The sequence below is a fragment of the Oryctolagus cuniculus genome, chromosome 7 (genome assembly GCF_051225735.1).
Source record: "Oryctolagus cuniculus isolate XC-2025 breed Fujian yellow rabbit chromosome 7, ASM5122573v1, whole genome shotgun sequence".
Taxonomy (NCBI): domain Eukaryota; kingdom Metazoa; phylum Chordata; class Mammalia; order Lagomorpha; family Leporidae; genus Oryctolagus; species Oryctolagus cuniculus.
Genome location: NC_142873.1, coordinates 153532047 through 153546151, shown reverse-complemented (window position 1 = coordinate 153546151; position 14105 = coordinate 153532047). Strand labels below are relative to the sequence as shown.

The following is a 14105-nucleotide window of genomic DNA, read 5'->3' as shown; positions in this document are numbered from 1 at the left end:
GAGTCGGGGTGGCTGCCACTCTGGGCGGTGGGCTCGGGTCAGTCACTCACAGGCAGGGAGTCGTGGGGTGGCTGCCACTCTGGGCGGTGGGCTCGGGTCAGTCACTCACAGGCAGGGAGTCGTGGGGTGGCTGCCACTCTGGGCGGTGGGCTCAGGTCAGTCACTCACAGGCAGGGAGTCGTGGGGTGGCTGCCATTCTGGGCGGTGGGCTCGGGTCAGTCACTCACAGGCAGGGAGTCGTGGGGTGGCTGTCACTCTGGGTGGTGGGCTCAGATCCGTCACTTACAGGCAGGGAGTCGTGGGGTGGCTGCCCCTCTGGGCAGTGGGCTCGGAGTTCCCAGGCGGACAGCAAGGTGAGGGGTTGGAGAGGTCCCCTGCTGAGAGGCCTGGCCGGCTCTGGGGTCAGCTCTGGCAGCAGGCTGATGAAATGTCTAGGCCAGACAGCGCGGCGGCCCCTCTGCTGGAGTTTGATTCCGTAGTCACTTTGTGTCGCTTAGCAAGGGGCTAGCGAGCTGCCTCTTCAGCGCCAAGTGCGAGGAGACCCAGAGGTTCACACGCACCGGGCCCTTGATCCATGGTCAGCTTGTGCCGCTACCTGCTCCGTGCAGAGTAGCGGGCTGCCTCTTCAGCTCCAGATGTGTGGAGATCCAGAGGTTCACACACACCGGGCCATGATCCCTGAGAGGAGGGAGAGTGGTGGGAAAGGCCACTCTGGGGGGCGTCTCCGTGGGGGCCCCGTGTCACCCATCAGTTGTGCTCCCTCTCGGAGTTTCCCGGGTGCCGCCAGTCCAATGCCTAGGCCAGGGTGTCTCCCGCTCACTCTCGGGGAGCGAGTAGGAAGGTAACTCGAGGTTGTCGTCTATAGCACACACGTCATCGGACTGCCCGGGTGTCTGTTCGGTCTGATGAGGAGTATCTTTCTAGCAAGCGCTGAGCTTGACATGAGTGATGTCATCACTCTGGCTCAGCATGAGTGATGTCATCAGTCTCTGGCTTGACATGAGTGATGTCATCAGTCTCTGGTTTGACATGAGTGATGTCATCAGTCTCTGGCTCAGCATGTGTGATGTCATCAGTCTTTGGCTCAGCATGAGTGATGTCATCAGTCTCTGGCTTGACATGAGTGATGTCATCAGTCTCTGGCTTGACATGAGTGATGTCATCATCTCTGGCTTGACGTGAGTGACTCCATTTTTCTTGCTTTCACTCTGTGGGCGGTGGTGGTTTTTGACTCAAGGCTTCTCTGTGGAGTTTCCACAGTTCACCTCCTTTGCTGGTCAGGGAAGCAGTGATCTGTGGCTCTGTTTTGGGCCTCCTGTGGGATCCCCACAGGCCGGCAGGCAGCTCGCAGCCATGTTGCCCAGGGCCCGAGTGCCCTGCTCCTGTCAGGCCCCGCCCATCCAGGCCAGAGGACTCGGCTCCTTGTCCCCAGGGTCTCAGTCCCTTGCTGTGGGGCATTTCCTAGGGGGCTCTGGCAGGAAGGGGCCGGCTCCTGGACTCCGGGTCAGGCGCGCCCCCTAGTGGACCGTGCTGGGCCCGCATGGAGCCCCTTCTGTGCCATCTCAACCCTGCCCCAGCTCCATTGTCACCCCCCACCCGCAGGGCCACGGCCCTGGTCAGGCCTGACCCAGGCCTTCTTTGTTCTTCTGAAAATGGCTGAGGAGGCCCAGGCTGAGCCCTGAGGCCGCAGGACAGCAAGGCTGGTACTAGGAGAATTATTACTGCTATTTTTGAAAGATTTATTTATTTATTTGAGAGGCAGAGTTACAGACAGAGAGAAGGATTTTCTATCCACTGGTTCACTCCCCAGATGGCCACAACGGCCGGAGCTGCACTGATCCGAAGCCAGGAGCTTCTTCCAGGTCTCCCACACTGGTGCAGGGGCCCAAGTGCTTGGGCTACTGCTTTCCCAGGCCATAGCAGAGAGTTGGATCGTAAGTGGAGCAGCCGGGACTCGAACTGTTGCCCAGATGGGATGCTGGCGCCTCAGGCCAGGCTTAGCCTGGAGTGTACCCACGATGCCACAGCGCCGGCCCCTGAAGGAACTGTTGAGCCGCTGTGGGTCTGACCATTTCTTGTACTTCTTCCTGCACCCTGAGGGGCAGAGGTCTGGGCGTCGCCTCTTCACAGCTGGGGAACGGAGCTGGAGCCGGGGCGCAGGGCCCAGGGCCAGGGCCCCCCTCGCCAGCCCCACCCCTCCCGCCTGGGCTCGGAATGGGCCTGAGTTGGGCCTGGGGCTCCGGCTCACCTGCCCTGTCCCTTGGCCTGCAGGGGTGGACAGGGGCCTGCTCTACGAAGACGTGCACCGGGACGGAGCGCCCCGGGAGGCCGAGGACCTAGGCTGGAGCTCCAGCGAGTTTGAGAGCTACAGCGAGGGCTCCGGGGAGGAGGCCAGGCCGGAGGCAGAGCCCACCAAGCACCGCGTGTCCTTCCAGCCCAAGGTGAGGAGCTGGGCGCTGAGACCCCACGGTGGGGTGGGGTGGGGTCGGGGGGAGGTGTGTGGAGTGCTGAGAGCCGGGCCTGGCGCTCAGGTCTGGCCGTCAGCGGTTCCCAGGAGGGTGTGGTGAGAGAGGGACCTGCTGCCCAGGCCATCCGAGAAAGGAGCTCACCTACAGGCCTTGCTGTTTGGCTGTGCAGAGAGAGCCCTGGACCTGGGAGGGGCGTGGTTTGTAGCTGGCACAGGAGCTCCCCCCGCCCCAGGCCGTGGCAGACCCAGTCAAGGGATCATGATGTTCACGGCCCAGATTGGACTTCAGAATCATTCTCAACACAGTGCCCCAGGGACCCCAACCAGCTGGTTGGAGCTGGCGCTTGACCCGGTCAACTTCATCTCCAGCCCGGCCCCCCCTGCCCTGGGGGCTGCCATGACTGTCAGGGCCGCCTGGAAGACGTCCTGAGTCCCTGCAGCCCGAGGCAGACAGACCGTCCGCCCCTGCTTTCCCTTTCCCGTGACAGCCTTGCTCCTCGCATATTGTCCCCTGTAGAAGCGCCCAGAAGGTGGCCACCTGGCCATGTTAGCAGCCTCAGGCCCCTCTTAGGCTCCTCCTACAAACTGGAGATGGCAGGAGGACCCTGCCCCCTGGGCAGTCCTAGGAAGGCAGGGCTGAGTGGGCGCAGAGGCCGGGCTGGGCTGCGATGGTGGCGTGGCCTTCCAGGTCTTTCCTGGTGCCTGCTGCCCATTGAGGAGTTGGAGGGCTCCCCTCCAGGACAGGGGTGCTGGCCACACCCACACGTCTTCCCTCAACCTGAGACGGGCTCCCCAGTGCAGGGCTCTGAGCCCTGGGCTTCTCGGTTGTGGGGGTGGGGCGCCTTTGTGGCTGGACGGCGGAAAGCGGCCCGTGCGTCTCGCTTGCTGAAAAGCAAAGCCTCTCTGACACCGGCCACGGGCCAAGTCTGTGTCTTCGGCCGTGGCCGGGGTCGCCTGGGAACAGGGAGAGCTGGCCCGGCTCTGTGAACCTTCATGGTGGAGCAGGAGATACCGAATATGAAACAGTTTGTCTAAAGCCAAGACAGAAATGCCTTTGAGAACGCCAGCCTGGCCACGTGCCCGCCCGACTGAGCCGAGGCGGCGTCCCGAGAGGTGAGTCGGGGCTGAGCTCCGAGGCCAGAGGAGGGGCAGAGGTGCCCCAGGACAGAGGAGTGGCAGGGAAAGCCCAGTAACAGCGGGCGCCTGCCGCCCCCTCCAGAGGGGAGGAGAGGCCCCAAGCCCCAAGGTCGCATCTCAGCCCTGCTCTGGCCACGGTGACCAGGTGGACGCGAGTCCTGGGCCAGCCTCTGCGTGCCGGCCGCAGGCTGCCCCTCCCCTGTCCCGCAGTCACTTCCGTAGGCCTCCGCCTTCCTGCTGGGCCCGGGAGGGAGCTGCAGGGGCCGTCCCCAGCCTTGCACTGATCCAGGGGTCCCAGCAACGCTGCCTCGCAGCTGCTGTCTGCCTCCAGTGCTGTCGGGGCTGCTGAGCGCTGAGGAGCAGGCTGGGCCCCCCCAGATCTCTGGGCTGCCTGTGGGCTCTCGCCCCTGCGCCTTCACGCCGGCAGCCTTGGGCTCTTCCTTAGCCGACAGGCCACGCGGCACAGTTCTTGGAATTTCCAACCACGAGCACATCTCCTTTGGCCCTGGGCCAGCGCCCGCCTGCTTCCTGGCCAGGGGGCTGGCAGGGAGACAGGAGGCCAGAGAGGGGCCCCTCCTCTGGTGCCCATTTCTGCCTAGGGAGACCCTGCTGAGCCCAGCCTGTGAGGCTTCCCCCACCTGGGTGGCCCAGGGTGCACCTGCTCCCAGGCCTGCTGCGTGTTTTGCGGCACCGCTGCCTGGCTGTGTTGTGTGTGCTGTGGGGCGTGGGGCAGTTTTGTCCTGTCCTTGGAGTCTGACTGTGGCCCTGGCAACTTGCCCAACTTAAGAGAGTGAATGGAGCTCCTCGGGCAGATGTCTGGAGAGGTCAGCCTAGGTGGGTGGACTCTTGCCAACGAAAGTGGCCGAGGGGACTGTGGAGGGACCTCCTCAGAAGCATCTGACCCAGGCGTAAGCGGTTGCGTTGTCCTGCTCGGCTCATAAGCTCTCCTGCTGGCTGCTTCCTGTGGTCCGGGGGAGGTTTCTTTCCAGTGTGCCAAGAGGTTCCTCTCTCTGACCTCTTCAAAGTCAAGGTCACTGAGATCCCACCGGGTGGGGGACCGGGCAGAAGCTGTGGGCTCATTACAGAAGTGTCAGAGCTGGCCTCTGCCTTGTTCACGGCCCTGCTCTCATCTGGCCAGCTCAGCCACTGACCCCTGACCCTGACGTCTCCTGGTTTTTCAGACCCTGAGAGAGGCGGAGGACGCCTGAGGCCCAGGGAGGCGGTGGTTCTAGAGAGTCAGGCTCGGCGGAGGCCCGACTTCCAGTGTCAGGAGTCGCGGTTCCTCACCAGGACTCTGTCCTGAGGGCTTCAGCAGCTGGGCTGAGCGTCCTGAGACCCGAGAGTGGCCAGTATTGGCGTCAAGGGTCCCATGTCTCTGATGGGAAGGCCCGCGTGTGACCGCAGCTCAGAGAGGTTAAGTGACGTGGCTACAGCCACACAGCCAGAGGGTGGTGGAGCTGCAGCTCAGCATCACGTATGAACGACAGTCCCTCCGTGACCCGTCCAGCACGTGCTGAGCACTTGAAAGGTGGCATAACGGTGCCTTTAATTCTGGAGCGCTCACCAGGCTCTGCACTTTATGTGTAGTGTCCGTTTAATTTTCCCGACAACCCTATGAAGCGGCCATGACTCTGGCCGCTCTGCCGGCGAGGACGCTGCCCTCGGAGAGGTAAGCAGACGGCAGCTAGCGAGCAGGGAGCCCGGGTTTGCCGCCCACGCAGCTTACGCGCTCGATCCGTCCACTGTGTCTGCGTCCCGAGGAGGCTTGCCTGTCTCGGTCCTGTGTGTCCTTCTACATGTCAGTGCTGCTGATACCGGTCATGTGTTTGCACCTCCATCGTCCCTCCCTCCATCCACCCATCCGCCGTCCATCTCCCCAGATAATCTGTAAGCCAGTCACTCTCCCATTCTCAGCCACCACCACTGTGCCCACCACCCAGCCCTCCGTCATCTGTCCACCCGTCCTTTCCTGGCGTGCCACAGCCGGCTGTGCTAGCTCGTTAAGAACTCGAGAACCAGTCGTGTGCTTCTCCTGAACATCTGCGTTCACTGATGTCCCAGCAGTGCGCAAAGCCGGGCTCTTTCCCGGACAACTGATTGTTCCCTGCTTGCCGGCACAGCACTGGCTCCGTCCGTCCAGCGAGCCGTGCGTCTGTCCATCCGACCATCCCTTTATCCCTCCGTCTGACCTCTCTTCATCCGTCCACCCGTCCATTGGCCCGGCTCTGAGTCACCTCATCAAGTGCATCACTTGTTTGTCTGCTTGTCCTTTCTGTCCTGCCAGCCATGGCCTGCACATTTGCCCACTTACCTGGTGATTATCCATCAGTCACCTGTCCAACCATCATCCCTCTACCACGGCTTTCTGTGCCCGTTTATCCCCTTGCCCCTCCCAGTCCTGCCCATCCAGGCGCCTGCCATCCACCCACGCATCCACCCATCTCTCCATCCACCCATCATCCATCCAGGCACCTGCCATCCACCCATCCACCCACACAACCATCTCTCCATCCATCCACCCATCCAGGCACCCATCTCTCCACCCGTCCACCCACCCATCCACCCATCTCTCCACCCATCCACCCACCCACCCACCCATCCATCCACCCATCCATCCATCCATCCATCCACCCATCCACCCATCCACCCATCTCTCCACCCACCCATCCACCCATCCACCCATCTCTCCACCCACCCACCCACCCATCCACCCACCCACCCATCCACCCATCCACCCACCCACCCACCCACCACCTAGACTTGCTGAGGACCTGCTGTGTTCCAGGCCCTGTGCTGCACCCCAGGGATGGGGAGAAGACACAGTCCTTATCCTCAGAGCATTGCTCCTGTCCCCCAGGTTGGGGGGCTGGGCTTGTTCCCCCCACCCCCAGCCGCCGGGCGTGCTGGGTTGGAGGCTGGAGGAGCACCCTCGCGACAGGAGCCGGCCAGACTGCTGCCCGGGACCCGCCCGCCCGCCCGCCCGCCCGGCCAGCCGCCGCCCGCCACTTGACCTGAGTCTCCTTTCTCCTGTTGTCTGTGTTTTGTCTCCTTCCCGCCCTGCCTGCTCCTCTCGCCTGCTCTCCTCTGCCTGGCCGCTGGGGGGCTCCAGCTTTCTCCAGACCTGACTAGGCTAAAGGAGAGATACTCCAGGACTAAGAGAGACATCTTGGCTTTAAGAGTTGGGGGGAGAGACATGCAGGAGCTGAAGCACAAGTGCGATTGTAAGGTATTGTCCCTCCGTCCCGCCGCGTCCTGGCCGGGGCCGTTGGCAGGTGCGGCCGCCTTGGCCTTTCCTGCTGCCCTGGGGCCCAGGAGGGTGGGCACGCACGGGGACCCAGCTGAGTCCCGTGTCGGTGCCGCCAGCTGCGCTCTTGCTGCCTTCTCCGCACCCTGCAGGGAAACCCCCGATGTCCCCCAGAGTCCCCGGGGGCTCCACCTCATTAATATGCAGATTCCTGAGCTCCGCCTCCAGGGACGCCCATCCTATAGGTCCGGGGCAAGGCCTGGGAATCTGTGGCTGATGGCTGTGGTGGGTGGGTTTGGGTTTTGGCAGAGGACAGTCCTGCCCCTTGGAGCTGTTCAGAGAGGCCCAGGGCAGGGGCGGCGTCTGTAGGAGAAATCGCCGCGCCCAGGCTGCTGGGTGCTGGCGACGTGGACCATGGGAGCCTCTGCTCACTGAGCACCTACTGGTGTCAAGGCTAAAAGCAAGTGCTGTGGAGGCCTGCAGCCCTGGGCTCCAGTTCTGCGCTCTGGTGCTGGGCGGGTCCCCAGGGCCCAGAGCCTTGGTTTCTGTCCCTGTGAGGTGGGAGTTTTTTTTTTTAAGACTTATTTTTATTTATTTGAAAGGCAGAGTGTCAGAGGTCTTCCATCTGCTGGTTCATTCACCAAATGGCTGCAATGGCCGGCCCTGGACCAGGCCTAAGCCAGGAGCTTCATCCGGGTCTCCCACGTGGGTGCAGGGGTCTGAGTACTTGGGCCATCCCCTGCTTTTCCCAGGCGCGTTAGCAGGGAGCTGGATGGGAAGCAGAGCCGCTCTTCGGTCTGTGCCTGCCCGGCTTGTCCACAGGCACCCTGGGGGGAGGCTGTGTGCGCTAAAGTCACCGGCTGGCGGTCACAGCAGCCGACAGCAGCCGGGCTGTGGTTTCTACCCAGGGCTCCCACAGTGCACAGCCGGGGTTCCCACAACACACACCCGGGGTTCCCACAGGGCACACCCGGGGCTCCCACACCACACCCGGGGCTCCCACAGTGCACACCCGGGGCTCCCACACCACACCCGGGGCTCCCACACCACACCCGGGGCTCCCACACCCACACCCCACACCCGGGGCTCCCACACCACACCCGGGGCTCCCACACCCCACACCCGGGGCTCCCACACTCACACCTGGGTGCCCACACCCCACACCCGGGGCTCCCACACCACACCCGGGGCACCCACACCCCACACCCGGGGCACCCACACCCACACCCGGGGCACCCACACCCCACACCCGGGGCTCCCACACCCCACACCCGGGGCTCCCACACCACACCCGGGGCTCCCACACCACACCCGGGGCTCCCACACCCCACACCCGGGGCTCCCACACCCCACACCCGGGGCTCCCACACCACACCCGGGGCTCCCACACCCCACACCCGGGGCTCCCACACCACACCCGGGGCTCCCACACACCACACCCGGGGCTCCCACACCACACACCCGGGGCTCCCACACCCCACACCCGGGGCTCCCACACCCCACACCCGGGGCTCCCACAGGGCACACCCGGGGCTCCCACACCCCACACCCGGGGCTCCCACACCCCACACCCGGGGCTCCCACACCCACACCCGGGGCTCCCACACCCCACACCTGGGGCTCCCACACCACACCTGGGGCTCCCACACCCACACCTGGGGCTCCCACCCCACACCCGGGGCTCCCACACCCCACACCCGGGGCTCCCACAGGGCACACCTGGGGCTCCCACACCCCACACCCGGGGCTCCCACAGGGCACACCCGGGGCTCCCACACCCCACACCCGGGGCTCCCACACCCCACACCCGGGGCTCCCACACTGCACACCCGGGGCTCCCACACCCACACCCAGGGCACCCACACCCACACCCGGGGCACCCACACCCACACCCGGGTGCCCAAGGAGGGAAGAGACATTTCACAGTTTGCACAGAGGCCCTTCGACACTCACTGAGAGGCCTGCAGTCCAGGGTGGGGCAGGTGTGGCTTCTCAGGGAGCCAGTGAGGGGCGGAGCCTAGGATGGGGTGCTCTGGGGGCGGGGACATGGCAGGTTGACCCAGGGAAGGGCCTCAGATGATTCCCCTCCCCCACAGAGCAGTTTAGGGGCTCCCTGGACAGCCCCATGGATGCCAGGGTGGGCACTGGTCTGTGCTGCAGAGGTTCCCAGCCCCCACCCCAGAAGAGCAGGAGCATCAGTGTGCAGTTTCTGGGGTGACACCTGGCCCCCTTTAGCTCCTCAAAGGCGTCTATGCCCCCCCATGCTACCTTAGAATCCACCACAGAGATGTGGGGGGGTGCTGGGGCCTCACTTCCCTCCCCGACCAGTCGTTTCCCGAAAGCCTGTCCGGGCCCCACAGGGAGGTGATAGAATGGAGACCAGAGGACCCCGAAATCAGTGTCCCCCACCAGCAGAGTTCAGGGAGGAGAGCGTCTTCCTGGAGCCACGCTGTCCACTGCGATGCCACACGGCTGTTTGTGGAAATTAACCAAAATGAACTTTGGGCTCCCACGCCGGCTCCCCTATGGGTGGGGCGGATCCAGAGCCCTCCCCACCCTGCGGCGGGTTCCCGGGGTAGGGCTGCTGGCAGTGTTGGACAAAGACCCCCGGGCCGGGCTGGGGGTGGGGAAGGATGCAGGGGGCACCGGCTGTCTTCTCCATCCCACGGCCAGCTTCCTGCACCCTCGGCCAGTGCCCACGGGGGGAGGTTGCATCCTGCTCTCTGGATCCTCCCCCTTGCCCAGGCCGTGGCTCAGTGAAGAACCTGCTGTTTGGGGGTAGGGGGAGGGTCCCTGCCTGGGCCCGCACTCACGGCCTCGTAGCTGCCCCTCAAAGACCCTGCAGTGACCAGGCCTGCTGCTCAGAGGGCCTGCCTGGGCCTGGGCGCTGGCGCTGGGACCAGTTGTGCCTGGGAAGCAGACTCCGGGAAGTTAGTGACCTGTCATCTTCCCGGAGAGAGGCAGAGCTGGGATTTGAACCCAGGTCCAGGACTCCCAGCCTCCAGCCTCCCGCACCCCCGCCCCCATCACACCATTCCCTTCTTTGGTCATCTGGTCTCGTAGTTTGTCCCAAAGAGAAAAATCAGGCCAGGACCTCCGCTTGCCCACAGGAAGCTCCCCTGGGCCAGGTGCACCTGCTCACCTCCCCCGGCGCTGCTGGCCTCTGCTGCCCTGCAGCCTGGGCAGGAGTGGGCTGGGTGGTTCCGAGTCTGCAGCCAGGCTCAGCGGGTGAGGCTGGTGGCCGTGGGTGGCCCACGTCCCCTCTGAGCAGCCCCTCTGCCTTTCTCAGATGACCCAGCTCATGAAGGCCGCCAAGAGCGGGACCAAGGATGGGCTGGAGAAGACGCGGATGGCCGTCATGCGCAAAGTCTCCTTCCTGCACCGCAAGGACGTCCTGGGTGAGGCGCTGCCACTGCTCTGCGGGTCGCAGGAGGCCCTGTGGGAGGGGCTACACAGGCCAGGGAGCGCGCTGAGAGCCTGCGCCCGTTTCCATCTCTGGGTGCCTCAGCTTCCTCCTCTGGATGGTGGAGCTGCCGGTGGCCTCTGCGCCCTGGGGCTGGCGAGGGCGACTGAGACGAGGTGGGAGCCCTGCGGAGTGGACCCTGGGGACCAGGACGGCATCATGCAGACGTGGTCCAGCCCAGCTCTGCGGCCTCCCAGACACCTTGCACAGTTCTGCCCTCTGTGAAATGGGTCAAACCCCACCTCTCGGGGCGCCCGTGGGAGTGGGCGCAGGGCCTGGGGTGCTTGGCCAGTCTCCAGGCTTCTCTGCCTTTGGGGGAGCACTGGCCCCCGACAAGGCAGGAGCCAGGCCAGCTGGCCGGCGACTGCGTGTGGGTCACCCTCCCCACCCCGCCCGTGAACCCGGAGCCTTTCCCGGAGTGACCCTCCCTCCGAGGCGTTATTAATAGCCGCAGCCGGGCTCGAATCACAGGCCAAGAATGCTGCCCGGCGGCGGTGTGTGGGGGAAGAGGAAGCCGCGGGCCCGGCGGCTGGGGTGGGTGCGCGGTGATGCCCGGGGCATCATGTGGGCCAGGCAGGAGGGCCTCCGCCACCCCCACCCCCACCCCCACCCCCACGCCGTCGTCCGCTGCCCCTCCTCCTCCTCCTCCGTCTCCTGCTCAGGTAAGGGCCCCCCACCCGCCGTGTCCCTGCTCCCTCGGTGTACCCGGGGTGGCTGCCACTTCTGCTTTTGTCCCAGCTTCCCGCGGCGCCCGCTTCCTGCTGCCCACAGCTGCTGCGGAGCAGCTGGGGTCGCATCTCGCTGCGCCCGTGCCCATCTCGCGGGGCTGCCTGCCGCCTGGCCTCCCCTGGCTCCCCGTCCCTCACGGGCCTGGCCTGTGCCTCGCTGGTCCCGCCTCCACTCGGGCCAGGGAGTCCCTGTCCCGTTCCAGTTGAACTCTTCTTGTGGGCCTTTGCATTCTTTTTTCTTCTCCTTTTTTGAATAAAAAACTGAAATCACAAAGCCAGACTGCCCCATTTCTCTCGGGGCTTATTTTCTTACCCACTTCAGCGTCCAAAAGAAAACTATTTTTAGTGGCTAGGGATGGAGCCGTGGGCGGCTGGCAGGGGCAGTGGCTCCTGGCCGGGTGAATTCTGAGAGCCCGGGCCCTGCCGGACGCGGCCTTGTCCTCCCTGCCCATTCTCTCTCGCGCGCTCTTGCTCACGTGTGTACGGCTTTGCTGGCGGCCCTTCCAGGACCGGGGTGGAGCAGTGAGCACTTGAACCGGTCAGCGGCCCAGCTCTGGTCCCGCACGGCACCAGAGGCTGCTCCTCCCCCGAGACCCCATCCAGGGCTGGTCTGGGGTGGCCCTTGGCTCCGGGGGCCTGCACAGGGTGACGTGCGCTGTCCCCACCCGCTGTGTCATCGGCCCTGTTTGACCTTCCAGGTGACTCGGAGGAGGAAGACATGGGGCTCCTGGAGGTGGCCGTGACGGACATCAAGCCCCCGGCCCCGGAGCTGGGCCCCATGCCTGATGGCCTGAGCCCTCAGCAGGTGAGGGGTTTGCGGGGGCGTCTGCAGGGAGGGGCCTGGGGTCCCAGCCTGCTCCCCGCGCCTACTCTGGTCTGGTTCATGAAGGGGAAGCGAGGTTTAGGGCCTCACCGGGGTGGGAGGCGCCTGGCTTGTCTTAGCTGGATGCACAGGCTTTCTAAACAGGGTCCTGTGGCCTCCATGCTGTTGGCTTGTGGGGGGCGGGGCATGCCGGGATTTGAGGGGCTCCCCCCCCGACTGTGGAAGCAGAGTGAACTGTTCTAGCTCAGGCGCTGTTGGAGGGAGAGGCGGTCAAGATCAGCAGGGTCCTGGGGGAGACCGCAGGGTGCAGGTGCCCGCGCTGACCTCACATGGCAGCGTGGCCACAGAATGAGGGCTGCCTGCCCCCAGGGCATCACGCTGAGATCCCAGTGGCTTTGCTCAGGGACCCTGGTTGAGTCACTTCCCCTCCCAGTCCGGGTTTGCCGGCCGATCCCTGCTGCCCCATGCAGGGGTGGGGATAGAGGGAGGTGTGTCGGGCAGCTGGCCCAGCGGAAGGGCTCTGCCCACTGTGTGGTTGGCGGAGCATCCCGCCACTGGCTGCCCTCAGAGAGCAGGAAGCTGGCGCCGCTCTGGCGTGCAGGTCTGCCCGCGGCAGTGGCTGGAGCCCAGGGGCAGCACCCCCATCCCGGGAGGCCTGCTCTTCTCCAGCCCTTAGCCATCTGTCTGCCCAGCCTCTGCACAGCATTTGAGATGGAGGCGCCCCCACCCTGCCCCCGTGCCACCCCCAGGCCACAGCTGTGCGTGCAGGTCTCCTGCTGCTGCTGTCGGTGGGACTCTAGCCCTTTGCACCCCCGGGTCAGGCCTTGTCAGTTACCCTTGGCCATAGCTGTCACCCGAGGGTGATTTTTGCCCTCCAGGGCACATCTGGCAGCATCCGGAGACGTTTCTTGTCTTCACGGTGCAGGGTGGCTAGAGGCATGGGGAGCACCCACCGAGAAGTGGCTCAACCCCAAACATCATGTCCACAGGGACTCTGCACTGGGTGCCGCTCTGTGCAGGCCTTGGCCACCTCCCACATGGGACACCGTCCCTGTGTGCTGGCCCAGCGTTGTCCCACAGTGACCTGGGAGATGTCACAGACCCTGAAACCCAGGTTACACTCAGTCCCGAGGAAATCGGGATGCCCGGGGTGGGAGCCGGGTGACAGTGCGTCTTAGAGACCCACTGTGGTCCCAGTGTGCAGCGGAGCCTGGCACCCCCTGCTCCCGCCAGGTGAAGGAGGCCCCGGTCACACGTGCTGGTCAGCTGTGGCTGGGGTTTGGGGGCCCAGCGTGGGCCCTGCTCCTGGAGGGTCTCTCCTGCCGAGGAGAGACCCCGATGGCCACACGGGGACGGGGAGAGACTGAAGTGGAGACCCCGGTGGGCTGGACCCCGGCACCTTCTCGTGGAGACAGTGGCCTAAGGAGTCCATCTGCAGCGCATGCTGGGGGCTGGGGTTTCAGTTCGGCCTGAGAGTTTGCTGTTAGAGTGGTCCAAAGGCCGAGGGCGCCGACACTGTGGGAGCGGCGAGCAGAGGCCGGCGCGGCTGGCCCCGGGGCAGTGTGGGCAGCACGGAAGGCAGTGCGGCTCCTCCCCCTGCCCGCTGCCCCACCCCATCCTGGAGTTGTCGGCGCCCTTCCTGCCCCGCCCCCTTCCCCGCTGACTGAGCTGTCGCCCGCCAGGTGGTCCGCAGGCACATCCTGGGCTCCATCGTGCAGAGCGAAGGCAGCTACGTGGACTCCCTGAAGCGGATACTCCAGGTGTGGCCTCGGGGCTGTCGGGACGTCTGGGCCAGCGCAGGGAAGACCCTGGCGGCGCACTTGACCAGGCGTGCTTGGGGGCCGTGGGCCGTTTTTAAGGGGGACGCGTTTAAAAGCTGGCGCTGGTTTTCTATTTTTGATTAGAAAATGTATTATTTATTTACTTGAGAGGTGGAGGGTGTGGTGGGGGGAGGTAGAGGGAGGGATCCCCCAAATCCCCAGATACCTGTGATGGCGGGGGCTGGCAGGTCTCCCATGTGGGTGGCAGGGGCTCAGGTCCTGCCACGGAAGGGCTGCCTTCCGGGGTGTGTGTTAGCGGGAAGCGGTCAGGAACCAGAGCAGGAGGTGGAGCCAGGCTCTCCAGCGTGGAAGCCGGGCGTCCCAGCCCCTCCGCGGAGCACCGGCTCTGCCTGCACTGTTCTGTGGGGACAGCACCTCCATTCTGGGGACACCAAGAGTTCCCAGGGGTGGCTGTGTGCTCTC

The 14105-nt window shown here is 64.9% G+C and overlaps 1 protein-coding gene and 1 long non-coding RNA gene across 14 annotated transcripts in view; one reads left to right on the top strand and one right to left on the bottom strand.

Annotated features, from left to right (window-relative positions):
- The window catches only part of ARHGEF10L (Rho guanine nucleotide exchange factor 10 like), a 149766-nt gene that overhangs the window by 76029 nt on the left and 59632 nt on the right, over positions 1-14105 (top strand). For 5 of the 11 annotated variants that reach the window (XM_089299257.1, XM_089299253.1, XM_089299250.1 and 2 more), the window contains exons 7-11: positions 2272-2441; positions 6714-6830; positions 10138-10246; positions 11738-11844; positions 13545-13622. In XM_089299257.1, coding sequence (XP_089155383.1) covers positions 2272-2441; positions 6714-6830; positions 10138-10246; positions 11738-11844; positions 13545-13622 — 581 coding nt within the window. Of the gene's footprint in view, positions 1-2271; positions 2442-6713; positions 6831-10137; positions 10247-10774; positions 10974-11737; positions 11845-13544; positions 13623-14105 lie in introns of those variants that run through there. The other 6 variants (XM_089299256.1, XM_089299255.1, XM_089299251.1 and 3 more) reach the window with 2 other exon arrangements.
- LOC149125822 (uncharacterized) lies at positions 7414-10450 on the bottom strand. Of its 3 annotated transcripts, none has more exons than XR_016210229.1 (3): positions 9991-10450; positions 9258-9320; positions 7414-7686 (listed from the first exon to the last, which is right to left on the bottom strand). It is a non-coding gene; the product is annotated as an uncharacterized LOC149125822 (long non-coding RNA). The 3 variants fall into 3 exon arrangements; XR_016210228.1 differs by having other exon boundaries at positions 7414-7675; XR_016210230.1 differs by lacking the exon at positions 7414-7686 and adding an exon at positions 8757-8880 and having other exon boundaries at positions 9991-10139.